At 44.3% G+C, this 23800-nt stretch overlaps 1 protein-coding gene across 4 annotated transcripts in view; it reads left to right on the top strand.

The window, feature by feature from the left end:
• Positions 1-17668: 17668 nt before the first annotated feature.
• The window catches only part of LOC106566624 (ephrin-A5b), a 73628-nt gene continuing 67496 nt past the window's right edge, over positions 17669-23800 (top strand). For 3 of the 4 annotated variants that reach the window (XR_006758018.1, XR_006758017.1, XM_014134827.2), the window contains exon 1: positions 17669-18787. Coding sequence is in view for 2 of the 4 variants with exons in the window: in XM_014134827.2 (XP_013990302.1) it covers positions 18678-18787 (110 nt within the window). In the remaining 2 variants the exon portion in view is untranslated. The remainder of the gene's footprint in view (positions 18788-23800) is intronic. The other variant, XM_014134837.2, reaches the window with a different exon arrangement.

Here is a 23800-nt window from a genome sequence, read left to right on the forward strand (position 1 = left end):
GACTGTTGCTGGATTTACTATACATGAAGTAGAAAATATGTTCACTGAGGATTCATGCTAGATACACTACATAGCCAAAAGTATGTGGACACCTTGCTCATCAAACATCTCATTCCAAAATCATGGGCGTTAATATGGAGTTGGTCCCCCCTTTGCTGCTATAACAGCGCCAACTCTACTGGGGAGGCTTTCCACTAGATGTTGGAACATTGCTGCGGGGACTTGCTTCCATTCAGCCACAAGAGCATTAGTGAGGTCAGGCACTGATGTTGGGCGATTAGGCCTGGCTCACAGTCGGCGTTCCAATTCATGCCAAAGGTGTTTGATGGGGTTGAGGTCAGGGCTCTGTGCAGGCCAGTCAAGTTCTTCCACACCGATCTCGACAAACCATTTCTGTATGGCCTGACCTCGCTTTGTGCCGGGGGGAATTTTCCTGCTAAAACAGGAAAGGGCCTTCACCAAACTGTTGCCGCAAAGTTGCAAGCACAGAATTGTCTAGAATGTCATTGTATGCTGTAGTGTTAAGATTTCCCTTCGCTGGAACTAAGGGCACTAGCCCAACCCGTGAAAAACAGCCCAAGACCATTATTCCTCCTCCACCAAACTTTACAGTTGTCACTTTGCATTAAGACAGGTAGCGTTCTCCTGGCATCCGCCAAACCCAGATTCGTCCGTCGGACTGCCAGATAGTGAAGCGTGATTCATCACTCCAGAGAACGCGTTTCCACTGCTCTAGAGTCCAATGGCGGCGAGCTTTACACCACTCCAGCCAATGCTTGGCATTGCACATGGTGATCTTAGGCTTGTGTGCGGCTTTTCAACCCTGGAAACTCATTTCATGAAGCTCCTAAAGTTGCTTCCAGAGGCAGATTGGAACTCGGTAGTGAGTGTTGCAACCGAGGACAGACGATTTGCGCACTCTTCGAGGTTAAACACCTGGCAGTCCCGTTCTGTGAGCTTGTGTGGCCTACCACTTCACAGCTGAGCCGTTGTTGCTCCTAGACGTTTCCACTTCACAATAAAAGCACTTACAGTTGACCAGGGCTGCTCTAGCAGGGCAGAAATGTGAAGAACTGACTTATTGGAAAGGTGGCATCCTATGACGGTGCCACGTTGAAAGTCACTGAGCTCTTCAGTAAGGCCATTCTACTGCCAATGTTTGTCTATGGAGATTGCATGGCGGTGTGCTCGGTTTTATACACATGTCAGCAACAGGTGTGGCTGAAATAGCCGAATCCACTAATTTGAAGGGGTGTCCACATACTTTTGTATATATAATGGATTTTTGAAGGCCCTGTCATGTCTGTGTATGGCCTAACAGTATATAGAGCCCAACCACATCAGTTCACCATGCTGCTCTGTGCTTCCAAAGGAATGTCTACCCAGGCGTCTCAGCATTACATGGCTGGATAAAGTAAACCAACCTAAAGCCTTGAATCCTGCTTAGGGCTGAGACTGTGAGATCCAGGGCCTGGGAAGAGCAGTGCTGGCCTGCAAACACACGTACACAACCCAAGCTGCTACTCCTGCTTACAGTAAGACTGGCTGCTTCTACTAGGCATCATCAGACTGCTGGCCGAAGGAGATGTTTGGATTAGCCTCTCAGAGAGACTTATGAGACTTACTGTAAGGCCTAAGAGGCTGTGTGTGTGATTGTGCTTGTTCGAGTTAGAACAATGTATTATAGTGTTACTCCACAATGATACAATAATTGACAACACAAAATACAGATTTCAAAAATGTAAACACATTGTGGACCACTCAGAAATAGTTTTGAGACATCAAAAACAATCATATTCAAACATGGTACAGTGTTTACTTTGGCATCATCTATAATACATCACATCATTTATACATTGGTTTGAGTTATTATACATTAGGTCATCTACACACGTATGCATTAACAAAAAACGAAGTACAGTAGATAAATGGACATTTAGGTACTTATAAAGAAACGTCTCCATTGGAGGATAAGGTGGCAGGCTTTGGCGCAGGCATTTACATTATTGTTATCTGTTACATTTCTAGACCATAAAAAATGGATCATTTTGGCTGGACTGACAGAAAAAGATCCTCCCTAATGTCGTTATATAACTCTCAGTAGAGCGAAGCATGAGCTTTGTGTGCGTGCATGTGTGCACTGTGCAGTTGTGCCTGCATGCGTGTGTGCACTGTGCAAGTGTGTGTGCATGCGTGTGTGTGTGTGCCTGCATGCGTGTGTGCCTGCATGCGTGTGTGCACTGTGCAGGTGTGTGTGCATGCGTGTGTGTGTGCCTGCATGCGTGTGTGCACTGTGCAGGTGTGTGTGCATGCGTGTGTGTGTGCCTGCATGCGTGTGTGCCTGCATGCGTGTGTGCACTGTGCAGGTGTGTGTGCATGCGTGTGTGTGTGTGCCTGATTGCGTGTGTGCACTGTGCAGGTGTGTGTGCATGCGTGTGTGTGTGTGCCTGATTGCGTGTGTGCACTGTGCAGGTGTGTGTACATGCGTGTGTGCACTGTGCAGGTGTGCCTGCATGCGTGTGTGCACTGTGCAGGTGTGTGTGCATGCGTGTGTGTGTGTGCCTGCATGTGTGTGTGCACTGTGCAGGTGTGTGTGCATGCGTGTGTGTGTGTGTGTGCCTGCATGCGTGTTTGCACTGTGCAGGTGTGTGTGCATGCGTGTGTGTGTGTGTGCCTGCATGCATGTGTGCACTGTGCAGGTGTGTGTGCCTGCATGCATGTGTGCACTGTGCAGGTGTGTGTGCCTGTGTGTGTGTGTGTGTGCCTGCATGCATGTGTGCACTGTGCAGGTGTGTAAACACCAGCCTTTTATAAGATGATGGACTCCCCTCCATTTCATGCTGAATTCCATTCTGCCTTGATGCGCTGATGTGCTCCTAAAATGGCTTCTCGCCCCTGTTCTCAAATCCATGTGCCTGCAGTCCCAAAGCTTTTGTTCCACTTTCCTTAAAAAATCCAACACTGCATTTTTGCCTGTTTTTCTGCACAGATTTCCCCCTCAGCATCATATTAATCAGCCATACCATCTTCCACTTTTCTCTAAGATCACATTATCATTAGTTACATAAATATTGACACTGAGTACATCTGGTTGTTTTGATCAACATTATATTGAAGTAGGTCAATGTAAATGCATTACCCTTGCCCCCAGTGCTGTCTGTCCCCTGCAGTCCTGCTCTAAACCATGACCTTTGATATTCTATGGTAATTCTCTCAATTCAGTCAACAGGATTTCTCGCTTCGATTTTTAGCTAGTATACATGGATACAGTATGTATTTTAGTAATATGAACAAGTCTCATCTATATGTTATGGTAGAGTAGAGCTGTATGAATAAGGCATATTAGTAACAATCTGATAGTGTGATGTCACACAGCGTTGTGAGAGAGATAGACATACAATTTCCCTGAAGAAAACACATCCACAAAGACTGCACCCCTAATCATCCAAAGCATAATGCAATGATGAAACAAGAACTGATTAGGGAAGAGAGATAATTCTATGTCTATAAGGACATACTGTATTACTTTTAATCTAATATCCATGATATGAGTCTGAAATAAAATATTGACTTATTTTGTCCTGCAGGTCACACAGCTCTACATATAGTAACCTTTCTGATCCACCTCAATCGTCAAAACTCTTTCAATTTGGAGAGTTCGGTAGTCCCATGTCTTAACTGCTGTTGTCATCAAATGAATTAGAACTCATCTTCTTGTATTCTCTCTGGCCTTGGGGCATAAAATAACACGTGGACCAAATCAAAAAATCACCATATACGATGCGTACACATTAAATAGAACAAACAGTATTTGTCACAATGTTTAATGATTTTGTAGCTTGCATTTGCAAACATCATTAGTGTTTTATACTCCTGCTGTGCAGAAGCGCAGGCGTTCACTAATATCACCACTGTGTATGCAAAACCATGTCCTCTATCAGTCCTAGAACAGTGTGGGTTCTTCCTCCGCACCACCAACTGAGATACACATCTATGGCCAAACTCAACTCTCTCCATCTTATCTGTCTACACTGATGATGCTGTTTCTGCTAAGATCATTGTGTCAGTAACGTGGAAATGGATGGTGCATGATGGCTATAGATGGTCAGGTTGCGACAACACTCTGTCTGTGTTATTACTGTAGCCTCTCTCTCTCTCTCTCTCTCTCTCTCTCTCTCTCTCTCTCTCTCTCTCTCTCTCTCTCTCTCTCTCTCTCTCTCTCTCTCTCTCTCTCAGTGTAGGGATCCTGTAACAAATCCTATTTGTTTGAGCAGAAGAGGACAGGAATATTCACACAAAATCACAAAAGCCAAGAGAAAGTTTATTTCACAGAGACTCCTTCCTTGTGCTCCTCCAGATGCTTGTTTTCTGTAACCGAATCTCTCGATTTACATTCTTAGAACTATTTTGTCTCTTGGGTTATTTTTCCATAATGCACCAGGTTATGCTGTTACACCTAAGGGTTTCATAAAAGCACATCTTGTTATGACATCATACCTGTAAACATGTTAACCCATTCCAACCAATCATGAACCCTGTAGAGATGCACTCTTTTTTTTGTATTTCAATCCCTTTTCAATCTTGTCTCATCGCTGAAACTCCCCAACGGGCTTGGGAGGCGAAGGTCGACTCATGCATCCAACGAAACCTGCCTAATCGTGCTTCTTAACACCCGCCCGCTTAACCCGGATGCCAGCCGCACCAATGTGTCGGAGGAAACACCGTCCAACTGACGACTGAGGTCAGGCTGCAGGCACCCGGCCCATCACAAGAAGTCACTAGAGAGTGATGAGCCAAGTAAAGCCCTCCTGGCCAAACCCTCCCCTAACCCGGACGACGCTGGGCCAATTGTGCACCGCCCTATGGGACTCCCAATCACGGCCGGTTGTGATACAGCCCAGGATCAAACCCGGGTCTGTAGTGACGCCTCTAGCACTGCGATGTAGTGCCTTAGACCGCTGCGCCACTCGCGAGGCCCAGAGATACACTCTTGACTAGGATCAAAACCCACAACAATCCTTAAAATGCTCTTTGACAGTGGTACGTTGTCTTTTCATATCACTCTTCCTCAGACTAAGGATGAGAATCCGAAAAATACAGTTTTCCATATATGAAAGCTATAGCTTTTGAGGCATTGCAATTATTGTGAATGGGTGTCTGTATAACGGCCGTGTGGGTCTTACGTTCATTAGGGTTGAAGGTCTATCCGTCTGTGTGTGAAAGTGTTTGTGTTAGGGTTAGGGGTTGTATCCCTCTTTGACAGTGAGCGTTATGGGGTAGGGGTAGGGTCAGGGTCAGCGGTGCGTCAGTTTCTCCAAGTGCCGGGTTTAGGCTTTGAGGTCACCTCTCCCTCTGAAGGCACTGTGGGCCTAAACAGAGTGTTAGGGTTGGGTAAACTCACAGGGAGCGCCTGATTGCCAGAAAGAGCCTTTTGAAAGGGCAAAAGCCGAGGCTTGGTTCTAATCACTGGGATATCAAATGTAGCCAATGTCCCCTCAGAGAGCTAACAAGAGGCAGGTCGTGATCCCTGACTTGGTGGTGCTAAAGGTCGGTGCTCTCATATGAAATGAAGAGCTATTAACAGAAAGATCATCGCTAATGAGGACCCTTCTCTCCATGGACAGAGAGAGAGCCCAGGCTGTGGAATGTGGACTTTTCATAAACACAGGGGAAAGGTTATTAGTAACTTTTATGAGGAAATGTAATTACTGGATGAGTGATTGTTGTCCATGTATTAGATTTGTCTATGTTTCTGACAAGAGGGCTTAGGGAGTTTTGTTTCTGCCAATGGTTTGGTTGTGTGTGATTCTTGTTTGTACATGGACATGTGCATGTGTGTGGATACTTTAAAACTAAAAGGATCTATTGAACCCTGTCCTGCCATGGCCTACCCTGCAGTGACCCAATCTCCCAACCAGGAGGCGCTGCTCGCACTGTGTCTATGGGGACTAGGACCAGAATGAAGACGAAGATGATGTAATCTCTTTCAAGTTTGTGAGCCTTTCTCATGAGCTCAGAGCACACATATCCTGGCTCAGTAGCAGAGGCTGAATACAAAGTGAAAGAGTACTGTGTGTGTGTTGACCCCAACTGAAACAGAGTGGAACAGCCATGTCATCACTCCGCGCCCAGACCATGCGTTCCCATGGGAAAAGTTACAAAGAGCTGCTAAAAATGAGTGGGGCACATTCTGTGTGCCTCACAGTCACTGGACACAAGCTATAACAGTTGAGCGCTTTGCTGAGGTCTACAGAGTCTCTCTCCTAATTCTCTCTCTCTTTCTCTCTTTTCTCTATCCCTCTATTTCTCTCTCTCTCTCTCTTTCTCTCTCTCTCTCTCTCTCTCTCTCTCTCTCTCTCTCTCTCTCTCCTATTTTATTTTATTTCCCTTCACCTTATAAAAATTCAGTGGAGATTACTGTGCCAATGAAGAGTTTATTGATGGAATGAATATCTTAGTTCTCTCCTCATAGTCTGAACTGCTTTATTAGTTTGTCGTCAGTGTGTTTACTTGAAGTCCCTGATGACAATGAGACAGAGGTAGCAGACAGTCACTAGCGGAAGCATTCTCTGTGAGAACACAAACAAACCCCTTTGGCTATGAGATAAGTGTTTGTTTACCTTCTCCGTTTCTCAGGTAATAAACATTGATTAGCTCAAGTGTGTTAGCTTAGCTTAATTAGCACTTTGAGCACACATACAGTCAGAACAAGCCTTCTTTTTCAACATTTAACTAGGCAAGTCAGTTAAGAACAAATTCTTATTTACAATGACGGCCTACCCCGGCCAACTGGGAGTCCCATAGGGCGGCGCACAATCACAGCCAGATGTGATGCAGCCTGGATTCAAACCAGGCACTGCAGTGACACCTCTTGTATTGAGATGCGGTGTCTTAGACCACTGCGCCACTCGAGAGCCCAAACACACACGCACGCAAACATACGTGCACGCACAAACACACGCATAAACACATGCAAACACACACACACACACACACACACACACACACACACACACACACACACACACACACACACACACACACACACACACACACACACACACACACACACACACACACACACACACACACACACACAGTGACTGCACAATGAATGTACATGTACTCACATCTCAGTCCGGCTGGTCCATGTGTCTCTGCCGTGGTCCTCCTGACAGTTGTAGTATAATGGATAGTTTGGGCGGTAAAATAAACAGGTTGAGGGGTCAGTCTGGGTGATTTATAGCCTGTAGGATGAATCACCTCCTCTTTCAGGGAGGGGGTCACCATCCCCATCACCATCACCATCAAATCCTTCCGTTTCACTGAGCAGCGGAGTAATCTGTGGATTCAGCTGTGACCTCACTAACCTAGTGTCTGAACCCACCAGCAGAGCCTGAAATGGGCTTCATCTGTCCTCCTCCTCCTCACTTTGTCCAGCTCCATCAGACTGCTGTATGTCAACGCCACTCACACATGCACAGCTCCATCAGCCACATGGCGTGCAGTGTAACATCCATTTAACAGTAATATACTATCAACCAGTCAGAGTGTGGGTACCAGGGTTTGAGGTCAGTTCCATGGTGTCAACTCAGAATGACACACATATGCCAATGTATGTGTTGACTGAATTGGAGTGGGATTTAGCCCACATGGGTACACCATCTCCACACCCTGCAAACTCCATAAGATACTTCTGCTGGTCATACACTGAACTGTGGCCTATGTACTGCACTGTGAACCACACACTTCATCAATATGGAACTGGTGACATCTCCATCATACTGACAGAGACATTACTCACTACTTATTCATTCATACGTATATACCTGGTAGGAATGTGTGCCAGTCTTGCTGCTGGTCACCAGACCTTGTCATTCGATTACAGGTCACACAAATCTAAGTGGCAGCCAGTGAGCTGAGAGAACAGAAACACAGCCCAGCCAAAGCCATTTGACAGTCAGGAGCGAGGGCCGGAGAGAGCAGAATCTGGCCTGTCACCGACTCACCGCATTACCTTCCTCAATGACAAGGTCTGTTTGTGATGATTCAAATAGGCTGTCTGCTTCCCATAGAGATTACAGTGTGAACCCAGTTCCAGTCAACATAGCAGCAGATCTCACTAGCGAGGTATGCAAGGGGAAACAAGTGGTCACGTCTGGGCAACGCCACTATCTCAGCCACCATGGATGTCCAGGTGTGACATGAAAAGCCTTGGTCATCCCATAGATAAGGTTGTTATCATGGTAACATATAGGACAGCAGCGGACTGGGCTCAACTCAGCCCCAAATCATATTGACAGGAAATGTGTCGCCTGAAATGAACTGTGAGATGGTTGTCGGCCCGCCCCGTGTATCATTCTAGGGCCTGGTTGTGAGTGTTGGCAGCTGATACAGGTTTTCTCAGGCTCAATCAGCCAAGCTGCTTGAGGTAAAAGGGATCAATACTTTTCATTTTGAAAACAGCGGTGATATCGAGCGGAGAAAGACTGACTCCTCACTCAGAGTTGAGTGACAATAAGAGGCAAGAAGAGGCACATTATTTTAATAATTGTGATGTTTCATCTGCTTGTCTCTCTTATCTCCTGGCTTTAGAGACAGAGATGGCTTCGGAAAACGAACCAGAAAAACTTCAGAGAATACGTATTTTCAGAAATGAGTGCAAAGTGATGCTCAATTCTGTCTGAGCTGAGAACGTATTCTTTTTCATGCAATTTGGAGACAAGGAGACGTGTGTACATCATATGCAAACTCACACTGTTTCCTGACCCAAGCACGCGCGCGCACGCACGCACACACACACACATAAAGACGACCTTCTGCAATAAAAATACAAATAAAATGAAGCCGTTTTATGATCACACACCAGATAGGTGCAGGGAAATGTGTTGGTTTACAGGGTCAGCCATAGCAGTACGGCACCCCTGGAGCTAAGTACCTTGCTCAAGGGCACATCAACAAATTTCACTTTGTCGGCTCTGGTATTTGAACCAGCGACCTTTCGGTTACTGGCCCAAAGACATGTACTGATGAAGCCATCATGGTCCAGAGAGTGTTTCATAACCATGCCCAGATCTAATTGAACCATTTAGTTGAGGGAATGAGATAGAAATTGCGACAGCATTCATCTTCCATCACAGCTGGCAGAGGGGAACACAACAATGGCCCGCTCAATGTATTATAATTTTATTCAGACCAAATTGAAAAATGTAATCACAGTCATATTCATAAAGTGCCAATAGGCGAGGGAGGAAATGCAGGTCTAATAGTTCTGCTGCTGCCCCTCTGATTGTTCTACTGTGTGTCTGACATGCTCTCTAGTACAGTACAGTCACATACACTCTTAGAAAAAAAGGTGCTATCTCGAACTCTTCTTCAAAGAGAACTCTTTGAAGAACCCTTTTGGGTTCCATGTACAACCCTTTCCACAGAGGGTTTTACATTAAACACCAAAGGGTTCACCCTATATCTACAGCGTACTTATCTGTATTCTGAAACAATTTCAATGTGTATAGCATATCCACACAGTATATACTTTAATTTCATATAATTATCATATCTAAATTTACACCTACAAATGTACAAATTAAAAACTGTAACACTGTGACCTACAGGATTGGATCACTCTCCATTCCATTTGTCATTGTCAAATGGAACTCACATTTAGACCAGAAAATACCACAGTATGATTTCAGAGCTGTTCTCCCACCACAGAACAGACATGATTGTTGAGGAAAGGACCTGGCCGGGCTGGTCCAGAGCGACTAGTCACCGTGACCTGGCTCTCACCCTATCCTCATTAGAGTCTCACTCTAACCCAGGGGAGCACGTTTCATAGTCTCCTGTGAAAGGAAAACACAGCCCTGTTAAAGCCCCTTCTCCTGTGTGTGTGTGTGTGTGTGTGTGTGTGTGTGTGTGTGTGTGGAAGCCTCTGGGGAGCACAGCTGGAGGAGGAGAGGTGAACCACAGCTCCACTCAGACTGTTGCTGATCCACAGGTCATAACATGTGTTAACAGTGACACAGTGAGGTCATGTGTGTGGTGTGTCACTCTCTCACACTGTGTGTTTATGTGAATATATGCAAATGACTGTATGCATCTGCTTGAAAGGTTGAAAGGATGGCTGTGCGCTACAGTTTAAGCCTTCCATTATTTCCCATCATATTGGCCAAAAACGCTTTATGTAATACTGCTATGCTATGCCGAATTAAAGCAACCTACTCTGAACCATTTACCTAACCTCACACACTGGCACATAGTTTTTTCTGAGATATCGGAGTGTAGAAGAGGAACTTAATCTTTGTAACTTGCTAACGAAGCCCACTATGGGAATCCATTCATAGCATGGTACACTATCCAGGTCCTCCCTTTCCCCATGACTGTGGTCCTGTTCTTGCCTCCTCCTATTCACCTCTCACTGCATTATTACAGTCATGTGACCAATGTGGGACACAAACCAGGGGTGAAATGGAATTTTTTCACTGTGCATACAAAAGCATGGGTTCTCCTCCCAAAAACTCTGCCCCCTGTGTATACCTTAAGGAGCACCTCTCGGTTTGCCCTTAATCCCCATTGATTGTTCACCATATGAGCGGCTTTAGGATTCCCTGGGAGATTAACTTAACAAATGCACCACCTTTGGGGGACTTAAGCTGTGTTTAAAGATAGTTAAAGACTCATAAAGGATGTGGCTATAAAGACATAAAAAATTAAAAATCCCAATTATTGGATGAGCAAAACCAATGAACACACACATAGGGTAATATCTTATATCTTGTGTTACTCTCTCACCACGACTCACCTAAATCAGCATGGGAATAAGGACAACTCAGGATATTAACTTGTATGAAAAATGTAAGAGGCTAGGGATATAACAATTAGATATTTAAAGGTTTAGATGACTGTTTCCAGAATGTTCTCCCATGCAATAAGAATAACTGCAGTATGACAATGAAATACAACCATACACAGACTGCAATTTGACTTGGATGTATTACAAATAAAAATGATCGGTTACACAACACAATCAATGGACATGTGTATAGAAATAAAAATAGAAAACCTCTGGGGATTAGTGTCCACGCTTATAAAACTCAGTTATTGACACTGTTCGACATAGCCAACTTGCAAACTATAGTAGGCACACGGTGGAGCCCAACAAAGACATGAAGAATGATCCAGAAAAAGGAATGGAAACCCAATGTTACTCACGGTACCGAACTCCCTGAAACAATAATTCCAAGGCCGATGCCCATCTATAACCCATGGCGGAAAATGCCCTGCATGCAACAGAAGAGGGGCCTCCCGAGTGGTGCAGCGGTCTAAGGTACTGCATCGCATTGCTAGATGCGTTACTACAGACCCAGGGTCATTCCCGGGCTGTGCCACAACTGGCCGTGGCCGGGAGTCCCTTTGGATGGCGCACAATTGGCCCAGCGTTGTCCGGGTGAGGGGAGGGTTTGGCCGGGGGGGCTTTACTTGGCTCATCGCGCTCTAGCAACTCCTTGTGGCGGGCCAGGTGCCTGCAGGCTGACCCCGGTCACCAGTTGAACGGTGTTTCCTCCGAGACATTGGTGTGGCTGGCTTCTAGGTTAAGCTGGCGGGTGTTAAGAAGCGCGGTTAGGCGGGTCATGTTTTGGAGGATGCATGACTCCACCTTTGTCTCTCCCGAGCCCGTTGGGGAGTTGCAGCGATGAGACAAGATCGAAATTGGGGAGAAAAAGGGGGGTAAAATGCAAAATAAAATAAAAGAAGAGATGCCCAGGTCACGAAATAAGTCCTCAACTCATCTCAAGACAAAACCGTCCTCTTGAGCTCTCAATCTGACAAAACCTAGGCTAGCTCTTGTTGACGTGACGATGGCTAAATCCTCCACAGCAGGCGAATTCAGGTCGGTTCGATAGATTTGTAACAGGTAAGTAAAATTAAGCAACAGTCTGTTTGCTAATTCAGTTCATAATCTCTTCAAATGTAAAACTTTAAACTTAACAAGGGCAGCATCCGTGTCTCTCTTCTAACATCTTGAGCAGAAACTTAAAAGTCTCTCGTGCCACAGCAAACCCAGAGTTCACACGATTGGCCATTTGCTAAACCAAACCAGGTTACTTTAGTTTACTGTAAACGTAAAGGTCAAAAAAATTAAGTGGACATCACATTACAGAATTCAACCAACAGTGACTCTCAAATGATTTACATGTTGTTTCTTTGAAGTTTGCACATGAAAGTAAACACATTTGTTTGATGCCCTTTCAAATTCCCAATGCAATTACAAAATAGGCTCAACAGCAAAAGCTGTAGTAAAACAAAGTGTTTCTAATACATGGTTTTAACATGGTATTACACTTGTATATATTGAATGTAAATACATGTCAGTTTTATTCCTTAGAACTATCAAATAAGCTCATGATTAAGATAAATAAGATGGTCTTGACTTCCAAATGGCTAGTCTGGCCTTTCTATATGGACCATTCAGTGTTTCACCTGGCAGGCTGCTCCATCTCAAGGCTTTAATAAAACTATCCTAAGGCCATAACAGAAGCCTCGATCCACTCACTCCTATGAGGTCAGTACTGCTGCACTGCTAAGGGAGTATAGGATCATCCACTACCCATGCTCACTGCAGTTGTATCGAGCATATACCGCTACATGTAGCTTGTGTAGTTAAAATAACTTTGTAGGATATTGTACAACTCTTACACCAAACAATGTAGCACATGTGTAACAAAAATTCTGTATCAAGGGATGGATTTTGGAAACTGTCCAGCAGCGCTAGTAGACTACAATTTGAAAAGAGAACAAAACGACTCTTGCTGGCGGGCTAGTTGGGCACATTTTCTACAAGTCTGAAAAGTATTAGCCACAGGCTAGAGGGCTATCTTAATTTCCCTCCATGGCTGTATCATATCCTTACATCAACATATCTTATGTTTTACAGTGTACCTTTGAATAGGCATTCTTATTAAGCCTAGACCTTTCTAAACCAATTTTGGGCCCACTATACATGTGTGACCGGAGCACAAGGCATGTGTTTCCGAGCGTGTTTTGAAGGCCACCTTTGGCTTCTCTTCTTAATTGAAAAGTGTCTGTTTCATTCACACACAGCCGATTGCCCATCCCCAAGGAGGATCAGGTATCTGTCGGAAGTGAAGCCAGACATTCATATTCCTCCATGTATTCCCTCCTGTTCTCCCCTATACCCTGTCAGGCCTGGATCACGACCCCACGCCGCATGATCCCCACTCCTTTCATTGGACAGGAGACGTGAACTGATGTTCCTTCAACACTAGTGGCCTCAGATCAATTTTACACCGCTTTGAGTTTTTTTTAATTTACACATCCAATTCATGACATCTCCCTACAGTCCTGTTTTGAACAAGTACCTACTTCAACTTGAAACTCTTCAGATCAAAGGGCAATGAATAAAAGCGAGCAAAACTCATTTCTAGACCTTTTCATTAAGGAGGTTTAGATGTGTGTTTGAGTGTATGATGCATAATTAATCAGTTATTAAAGATTGGCAAACACAAAAGCTGCTTACAAGGGTAATTCCATGGCTGGGCCGTTTTGTGCTTTGTTTCAGAGCTGGATCAATCTCTATTCGGTCGTCAGAAGCAACCAAAACCCCAGACAGACTAAACCTGGGTGTGGATCAGTAGAGTCTCCTAGTGTTTTAGGGGGCCTGTATGACATTTTAAACCACTCAACAGTGCACAATTTTGTATTCTTAGAACAAAGCTGATCTTATATTGTGTCCTTGAACAAAGCTCATTTCACTTAACAAACTGTATGACTGATGAGAGAACAATGTCATCAGTGGACAGAGGGCAATATGAATGTATGAATGAGCTGATGATCCTACCAGACGAGCTAAAGACCTATGCTCACTTCGAGGCTAGCAACACTGAACCATGCATGAGATCACCAGCTGTTCCGGATGACTGTGTGATCACGCTCTCCGTAGATGTTGTGAGTAAGTCCTTTAAACAGGCTAACATTCACAAGGTCGCAGGGCCAGATGGATTACCAGGAGGCGTACTCAGAGCATGCGTTGACCAGCTGGCAAATGTCTTCACTGACATTTTCAACCTCTCCCTGACCCAGTCTGTAATACCTACATGTTTCAAGTAGACCACCATAGTCCCTGTGCCCAAGAATGCCATGAAATACTTTGAAAGGCTGGTAATGGCTCACATCAACACCACCATCCCAGACACCCTGGACATCCGGATGGGCCACACCCATGTTGTAAGGGTAGGCAACAACACATCCGCCACGCTGACCCTCAACATGGGGCTATTTTCCGATTATTTATTGTTTTATTCTCTCTGCATTGTTGGGAAGGGCCCGTAAGTAAGCATTTCACTGTTAGCCTACACCTGTTGTTTACAACATTGATTTGATGAACAAATCAATGTTGTGATATGTGATATGTGACTGCCTGAGGCTGATTGGCTCTGACCCACTCTTACTCTCCAATGTAGAAATCTGGAAATGTAGAAATCTGGTGAGAACTTCCCCCACTGAAATAGCTGGCATTCCAGTGTCAGCAGTCCTAATTTTCTTTACAATGACTTTAAACAGCAAAGCAATAGTGGCTCACAGGCATTACTGACCTTGGACCAGGGAACCATCACTTATGAAAACATGTATGGAGTGAAGTTATTATTTTGTCCATAAACATGCAAGGCATGTGTGTTTCTGTGTGTGTTTCTGTGTGTATGTTTGTATTCCAGAGGTCATGTATACAAAAGAGTTCACCTAGGTGCCACACACAGACCTGTAAGTGCCAGCTCAACAGGAATGGATCAGACCTCCCATAGCTTGCTGAATCGAAATCAACTTACCTCCCTGCATCTCATATACACTCCTCTCTCTCTCTGAACTTTTGTTACTCTACCACTTGTGTATTTGCAGCCTCTCTCTCTCTCTCATTAGAGGCTATCCGTCGTCTTACCTCTGCTATAGTCTTGTATGAGCTGGGTGGCCAGCTGGAATGGGTCACAGTGGAGTTTTAGACAGAGGAGTGATGGGAAGAGATCAAGAAATAAACTGCTCCACCGGGGGAGAGATAAACATTTACTTTTCCATGAGGAGCTAGCATTAGTATGACACGGAAAGAGGAGGAGAGAAAGGGGGGAAAGAGGCGAAGACAAAAAGGTAAGAGAGAGAAAGAAAGAAAGGAAAAGACAGAAACATTTCGATTCATCATTCAGTTTCAAGCATAGATCATACGACCATCCTTTGTAATGACTCTCCAGGTATAAGCCAGGCAAGAACAACACAGCAGTAAACCAAACTCAGGGTAACCCAGCTCTATGCTGTGTCTTACACCTTCAATACCCACCAATTGGTGAACAGGGAGATGGCCCTCAGTGAATTCATAACAATTACAGTGGAGATTATCAGAGGATATGAAATGTGTTGGGGGAATCTGGTTTCATACACAGCTACAATGTGATTACTGCCTGCTTATCCCTTGCTAATGGAATAGGACTCTAGGGGCATTATGAGTGTATTACAACAAAAACACATAGTGACAGTTTGATGGCAATGGGTTATGAGGAATATTTATAACCCACAGAAAAAAAGGTAAAAACAAGCCCTTTCCCCATCGCTGCCCTTTGTGTGCAATCTCTGTCAGTTGTGCACGGCAGATCCAGTCTCCTCCTCCCTCTGTGTGTGTGATATGTACATGTAGTTCATATGTGGAGACAGGTAGATATCACATTTCTTTGTGTGTGTGACAGAGGCAGCCACGAAAGGTCATGAGAAAGAGAGAACATTAGAACGCGACGCTGTGTATCATTGCATACTGCAGCCCTGACCCTAATTCATAATGACTCCATTGTCTCTGGTAACATGGATGTATATGGGGTGTAAATAGGGTGTGAATGAAGTAGGACAAGAGCTATAGGGGGATGATGAGGTGGTTAAGGCTCATGGAATAGCCTACTTGGGTGAGAGGCTGGGCCTGACTGGTCATATAGCCTGACTGGTCATATAGTCAGACTGGTCATATAGTCAGACTGGTCATATAGCCAGACTGGTCATATAGCCAGACTGGTCATATAGTCAGACTGGTCATATAGCCAGACTGGTCATATAGCCAGACTAGTCATATAGCCAGACTGGTCATATAGTCAGACTGGTCATATAGTCAGACAGGTCATATAGTCAGACTGGTCATATAGCCAGACTGGTCATATAGCCAGACTGGTCATATAGTCAGACTGGTCATATAGCCAGACTGGTCATATAGCCAGACTGGTCATATAGCCAGACTGGTCATATCGCCAAACAAAAACTGTGTGAGTTAAACACAACCCAAGGAGGACCATATTACACAAATTGTCCTGTGTGATTGTGCTAATAGTTTGTTCATAAAAGTCCCTTCTTAGATTTCATCAATAGAATGGTCTTCTGTATTTGTGTATGAAAAGCAGGCACAGGCTATTTATTCTGCAAAAATATAGTGTTTGCCTTATTACTGGGCAACATGTGTGAGTGGGATCTCAGCCTTGGAAAGTGCATGTGACTATGTAAGAGCTAAATTCAATTCCAGCTGGAACACTGGCCATGATAATGGTTCTCAGTAGTTAATGGTACTCAAGAGTTAATGGTACTGGTTTTGAGGGTTAGGAATGTTGAGATATTCTTGATCCTGAACGATTAATGACTGCATACTGTTCTAGTTGACTATCCAGGCTTTGAGATGAGGTTCCTTCGTGGTACTGGTTATACTAGGAATTATCTTTGACACACCAGACCCTCCTGTGTCTAGTACTGCCTTAATGGACCTCATGCTGTCTGCCGGATGGCATGTTACTACAATAACAGGAAAATACCTTAACAATATGCCCTACTACAAGGCTATGATGTTATACCTAAAATAATCTTCTTGATAAAATAATATAGAATACATATCAAATGTCTTTTGTTTACCTGATCTTTGATCTAATTACTTAATTTATAACCTACCTTTCTGCTATCCAGGAAGCGCTTTTCCTTATCTCCACTGCGGGGCGCCAAGAAACATTGGAAGGCTAGTGCGTAAAGCATGTCAAGGGCGCAAACCGATAAGACGGCGAACCAGTCTGACAGGCTACAAAATCTACAAATCAGAAACATTTTGCAAATGCCCTTGCCCAGTGTTTGAATTTTGAATGCGTAGTAGGCAAACATTGACAAATATTTCAGGAAGTAATGCAGAGTGCACTGCGTTTACATGTTTATCAGAACTGTTCATTATTAGACACAGTGACATACCTCATGGAATTGAATAGGATCAAAAACTGTAGTAAATCAACTCCTGGAGCTCAATGGATGATAATAGACAGTCGTGGGCATTAAGGATTCAGTGGTTAGTTGTAGCATCATTTGCCACAATGCTGGATAATGCAAAACATTGTTGATTTCAAAATACTTTGTGTGCGTAAAGACAGTATGGACCTCGGTGTAAGGTGTAAACCTGTAAACCGACATGCAGAGCAGAGCTGATATCAGATCGTTCTTATCTCGTTTAGGATCCGTGGCCCTAATGCCTAGTAGGTCTACCTTGTGAAATAAATGATCTGTCGCTTGAGGAAGCAGATGTACCTCCTCATGAGGAGGGATGTTGTTTTTGTAAGCGAAACGCCCATCATTCACATTTCAAACCAATGAGACTGTGCGCAAGCCTGAAACCGTACCGGCGCTGACACAGTGGGGGAGCATGCATGCATGGCCGAGCCCGCGCTGCGCTGACTTGGTTTTCTTCAGGCCGAACTATACGACTTTCCACCGAGCCTGCTTACATTTGCCTCGTTTCATGCGACACATCGAAGTATCTCCGTCCATGCTGAGGTTTTTATAAACTCGTTTTATGCCACGGCACATTTGAATGACTCCGATCCGAGTAAGGAAAGAGCTGATCCAGCCGTGACAATCCAGCGACAACGCCGAAGACACGGACACAGATCCGAGGGTGGACAACGTCAAGGAAGACACAGGACAACGTCAAGGAAGACACGGAACTGTCTGTAGCGCACAGGTTCTTTGGAGTTACTTATTATTCCAAAGTTCTTGAACAATTGAACAGATTTATGCATGGACTACTCTGTTATTACCTTTAATATCAGCAATTATATAGCTGCGTAACCTATAGTTGCAGAAACTATTAGTGCGCAAATAAGAGTTGTTCCGAGGAGAGAATTATTCCTCATTGTGTTTAAAAGGCTATTCATGGTAGACCTACTGAAGGATACCTTTTTTAAGGCTTTAAATTCATGTGTATAATATTTGTGGCATTCCACATTGCGGTTGAAGAGGATGCGCTTGTTGCTATGAATACATTATACGAGCATTGACTGAAATAGTATTTATTTCAAACGGACCCTCAACTAATATAGCAGCATTTTTTTCCCACCTATTGCAATTATTTTGTATTCCACAAAAAACTGATTGTGCTTTTCTAAAACGGAATGCAAATACTGAACTTTTTCCAAATGTCAATTCAAGCTTCAGCACAATAACTTCCTCGCGAAGTAATCCAATCAGTATAAGGCAATTCTAATTTAAAAGCCTTCAGATGGGAATATCATTTCATTCTGTCTGTTCATTCGAATAATTCTATCACGCGAGACGCTGCATCGAGAGGGACTTTGGCGTGGCCAAGTTCGGGAGCTTTGCCGCAGGTGGAAATGATCCTGTTCGTTTCCCTGGTGTTATGGATGTGTGCATATGGCCAAGAGCCGGCGTCCAAGGTGGTGTCCGACCGCTATGCCGTCTACTGGAACCGGACCAACCCCAGGTGAGTCTCGTGCGTAATCGCAAATTGTGTCAAGGACGGGCCACGGGTCACCAACTTCATCTGGCATCAACTTCATTGTTGACATAGGTTCGAGGTGGATGGCCCCTGGACCATATATGACATTTGTAACAGCATTAATTTGGAACATTTCCACCATGATTAATTGATCAATGGTCACTTGTCTATAGCCTATAAACATACATTTTATTGATGCACATCGGCAATAATATACAAAAATGGTATGTTGGGTGACATACATGTTATCTAAAAAAAACAACAACGCCTCTCATCAATAGTCTTTTATATCCTATACTGTAAATACACCAGAATGATTATCCATAGATAATATTATCCTGGTTCTGCTGAATGCGCCGAAAATGGCTTTCCTTATAGGCATCCTTAGATATAATTTTACTACTGGAAAAGGATGTCTTATCTCTTTAATGAGATAAATCGTGTGTTAGTGTGATGATTTAAGATATTATGTGTTGCTGTGGCGGATTGTTACCGCGTCCACTTTTAGTGCGTCGGCAGTAGGAAAAACGATTCTGTTGATTTCTGTTAGAATTCTCTGCGACTGTATCCCAGTGTCGATTAAACCAATGGCTGTACATATGAAGCGTTAAACATCTAAAATGTTGCCTTGAATGAATTATCTGCCAGTTTGACTTGGAAAAATATAAGGCGTTTTGCTTATGACGCACAAAAACGGCAAGCTTGTGTGTGCTTTTAACATGTAATTGAATCCTTTGCATGTGGTTCTACAATAAAATCCACAAAATAGTTAGTAGTATGTTAGGTTGCCATCTGCCGTTTCTATTTTATTCTAATTAGTCAAAGTTGCCAATTAGTGTGTTCACAAGGGTAAAGCAATGGCTTCATAATAGCTGGAATGGCCCACTGTAATGAATGGGCAGATGTGACTTCTATTTGACAGAGGTGCTAATTGTGCATTTCTAATCCCATCAACCCTACAGCTCTGGTAACTCAACAGTTCTTCACACTGGATGACTTGCACCTCAGCAAATAGTTTGTAGTATGAGTGTATCACTTTGTTTTGTGTCATGCTTAACACATCGCCACCATTGTACCTGATCAGGTTTTTCCTGACAGTTATAGTTTTGACATGACTCCTCAAAATAGTTTTTTTTTTACTTGGGGAGAAGAAACTGGTCCTTTGGGGTGATTTGCATTGCACAGAGTCAACAGATGATGCTGTACTTGTTTGTCTTTTTGTGGTAACTCTGAGGTAAAGTGGGTGTAATGAACTAGTTAGGAGACGGTAGGTAGCCTAGTGGTTAGAGCGTTGGGCCAGTAACCGAAAGGTTGCTAGCTCGAATCCCCGAGCTGACTAGATAAAAATCTGTTGTTCTGCCCCTGACAAGGCAGTTAACCCACTGTTCCTAGGCCGTCATTGTAAATAAAAATTGGTTCTTAACTGACTTGCCTAGTTAAATAAAATTAAAGGGAACAGGTGAGATATAAACGCAAGTGTGGTGGCTCTTTTCCTGGAACAGATAACGTCTTTGATATACTCCCATAGTGGCCTCAGCTCATTCCAACAGCTCCTGCCTAAAAAAAAAAGGAAAAACTTCCCAAGTCCTGCTCCTCCGTTGCCATGCCCCCCGTCCCTGCTCCCCTCACACCCAGTTTGTGACAGACAATGAGGGGAACACAGAGGGGTATTTCAGCAGTGGCCCAGGCCCAGCGTGGTGCATGCTCCTGGGAGAGATACACACATGCTGAGGTCACACACTCTGCGGTAACCAAACAGGCCCTGGGATAACCATCACAGAGGGGACTGTAGTTAGGGTTAAAGCTGGGGCAGAACCTACCTCTCCTCTGAGGCTCTGTGACGGCCATGCAACGGCACCCTGCCTGGGTTTTGTCTGAGGAGAATAGGGCTCCTCGGGTAAATAAATAAGTAACTAAATGACTGTCTCCTTTTTCTCATTCAGGGGCCTAATCCAAACCCGATCCCGCAGTATAATGTAACCGTGCACCATGCAAAGACTCAGGGGCCCCTGGCCCTGCCATATAATGTAACCATACTCTGTGTTAGACCTTGGGCCCCTGGCCCCTACTGGGTAATGTAACCATACTCAGCCATCAGAGCTCGCAGCCTGCTGGGGTATAGTCACAACTTCCAGATGAGGCTTTTTTTCTGACCACAGGAGAAAAACAGCACCCAATGCAGTAGTCCTGCAGTCCATACTCAGCCATTCATGAAATCCCCTACAGGGACTCTGAAATTGAAATGGGAAGTGACTCGTGGAAAATGGAAATGGTGAAGATATTTTCACGTATTTTATATTGTCTCAAACACACGTAGGTTGATAATGGTGCCAAGTTTGTTGCAAGCTTAATAAACATTATTCCTATTTTCCTCCCAAAACCTCAACATTCTGATGCACTTAGTTGATTCACTCAAACAGTGGGATTCAAAAGCAGTGGAGCAGGAGTTTAACTATGATGATGATTCAGTCATGCTTGGAGGTACAAATTCCTCAATTAGTGACAGTGAGGCGCTCAAGTCATTATAATCTCCTTAATTAAAAAAAATGATGTGCTTGAATGACACACAATCTGGTTGAGGAGACATACAACCACTGAGCCACAATGAATATTATAAGTCAGAGTGTTTGACTTGTTATTTAAAAATTATTTGATTTAAAGACAGCATAATTTGAAATGCCCATCTTTAAAATATGTGCTATATTAGTAGTAATTAGCTAAAGAAGACATAATAAAATGTATTTTAAGGATGGGAAGAGACGGGCTGCGGTGTCTTTGGATGGATGTTGGTTAACACAAATAAAGGTTAAATAAAAATAACCAAATAAAAAACATACATGTGAGAATGCTGTGTACATGTAGGTAATACAGGGTTGAGGGGCCACTCAGGCATTTTCTTCAGTAATACTCTGTTCATACATGTGTAAATAACAACAAACTGAGTAAATAAAGTAAATTATCGGCTTATTGCCCATTAATCAGTTGGCATTGGACAATTCCCACCTGGCCTGTATTAAGTTTGATAGTTGCTTCATTAAAACCCCCAGGCTCCATATGGGACACATGTACCCATCGCCGTGGCGAAGGTGTTTATTTGTTGCTGATAGGTGGGATCAGTGGAGAATCAGGGCTGAGTTCCGTCCCTAATCTTCCTGCTGTTTGTGTCTCCGATGCCATGGAAACCGATACCCTTCCTCATCAAAGAGCCTCATTGGGGTGGGACTAACGACCTGACAGCTGGGGAGAGGGATTCCAGCATTCTACAAGAGCACTGTCACCCCAGGGGCTGCAGTTTAAGCTCCGATAATGTCCCTCAAAGCTTTCTTCAACAGATGTGACATATTTCTGTTGAAGACAATCAAAATACTTTCATCTATTTGCCTTGTGGTCAACTACTTTGGTAGCTATGGTAACTATCCGGCGGTGATCAAAAGTGCTTGTCCTTTTCTGAGGAAATTGTTTGATGTAGTTATACTATGATTCGATTCTGCAGTCCTTTAGAGGACACCTCAGAAATGTGAAAATACAACCGTGGCATCTCTTTCCACCTCATAACATCCTTGCCCTGACAGACACAGATAGTTCTCCACTGAGCGAAATGACCTTGGCTGTTTGCTTTCTCTATTCCGGCTCATTTTAATCTCCACTTAAGAAACAATACACCATTTTTCAGTTTGTGGCAAGTTGATGTTGTGATAGTTTCCCAGTGGCATTGTGAGTTGCTCCGTTTGCATTGTTCAGAGTGTTTACCCTCGTTTTCCCCCTTCAGCCTTTTCCCGGCTCCCTGCTGTGTGGTTCTGCTTGGATTAAAAACGGACACATAAAAACAGCCAAGTCCAAATATTGACTGGGTCTCAGGACCGCAGCCCTCTCCCAGCCCTGGCTCTGACAGTGTGAAAGGACACTATTGTTCCTATCGTACTCAGCGGCCCATGGCCAGCATGCTCTTAGAGAGAGACAGACAGAAAGAGGGAGGAGAGGTGAGTGGCAGAGAGAGAGAGGTAGTTGTGACGGGCTATTGTGAGGGTGAATATGTTAGGAGGCGAAGGGGAAGGGGCACACAGTCACAGGGTTAACAGAAGCTTCCGTAGAGGGGTCACAGGGTTACACAGGAAAACAGTGGCCATGCCATGGGTCCCCTGCATGAGGTCAAAACCCGTATTTCCACCCCTGCCCCGGCTTAGCCTGTGGATGGGACAGGCATGTTGCAGCCATCCTCTCAGGGATGTCTTGGTGTCAGAGAGTGAGGTGATATATCCTGGCCCTCTGTGAAGAGGAAAATAGTCCTCCTGTGGAGAAAGCAGCCAGTTCCACTGCTCTGCGACCCTGCACGCAGAGAGAGAGGTGCCTTGCCTCTGTTGCTCTTTTCAAACTAACAAGGCTGCCTCTGCTTGACTGACAGCAACTAAAGAGAGGAGGGTGTTTTAAGTCGGTGTCTTGCTAGTGAACATTTATTGTGTTTACTGTGTGTAGGTAGGGATTTCTTTGTTACCTTACAGCAACACTCAATATTCATAGTGCCACACAATGAATAATTTGGATATAAAGTGTTTGCCATGCTGTTTCTGTTAAGATTTGTGTAGATCACATTCTCAGCAGCTTCTGTAAACTTGTTTTCAGTTAATTCTCGATCGGTGGTATAGCTCAGCAAGTCGGAATCCTCCATTTCATATGCGCAGGCCAGCCAATGGATTAGAGCCAACCCTCCAGTCCCTAATCTCCAAGTCTCACTCCAGCGCTCCAAGGTTCACTTTTCTGCCGTTTCTTAAGGTTTAACTCTCGACTGGGCTTTTTGTGTGCTGTTTAAATGTGAGTGGTGAAATGGCATCCCTGTGTCTTTGTAGGCACCGGTGAGGGTATTAGCAGAGAGGCTCTAAGGGGCTTAAGAGGTCAGCCTCCCTTTGTGTGGAGACACAAAACACTTCCTGTGGGACCCTTCACCCCGCTCTGTTCTTCCCCCAGAAAGCCAGGGCCTGCCTGACCATTCACATTAATCAG

This window comes from Salmo salar, chromosome ssa01 (genome assembly GCF_905237065.1).
Source record: "Salmo salar chromosome ssa01, Ssal_v3.1, whole genome shotgun sequence".
Lineage (NCBI taxonomy): Eukaryota > Metazoa > Chordata > Actinopteri > Salmoniformes > Salmonidae > Salmo > Salmo salar.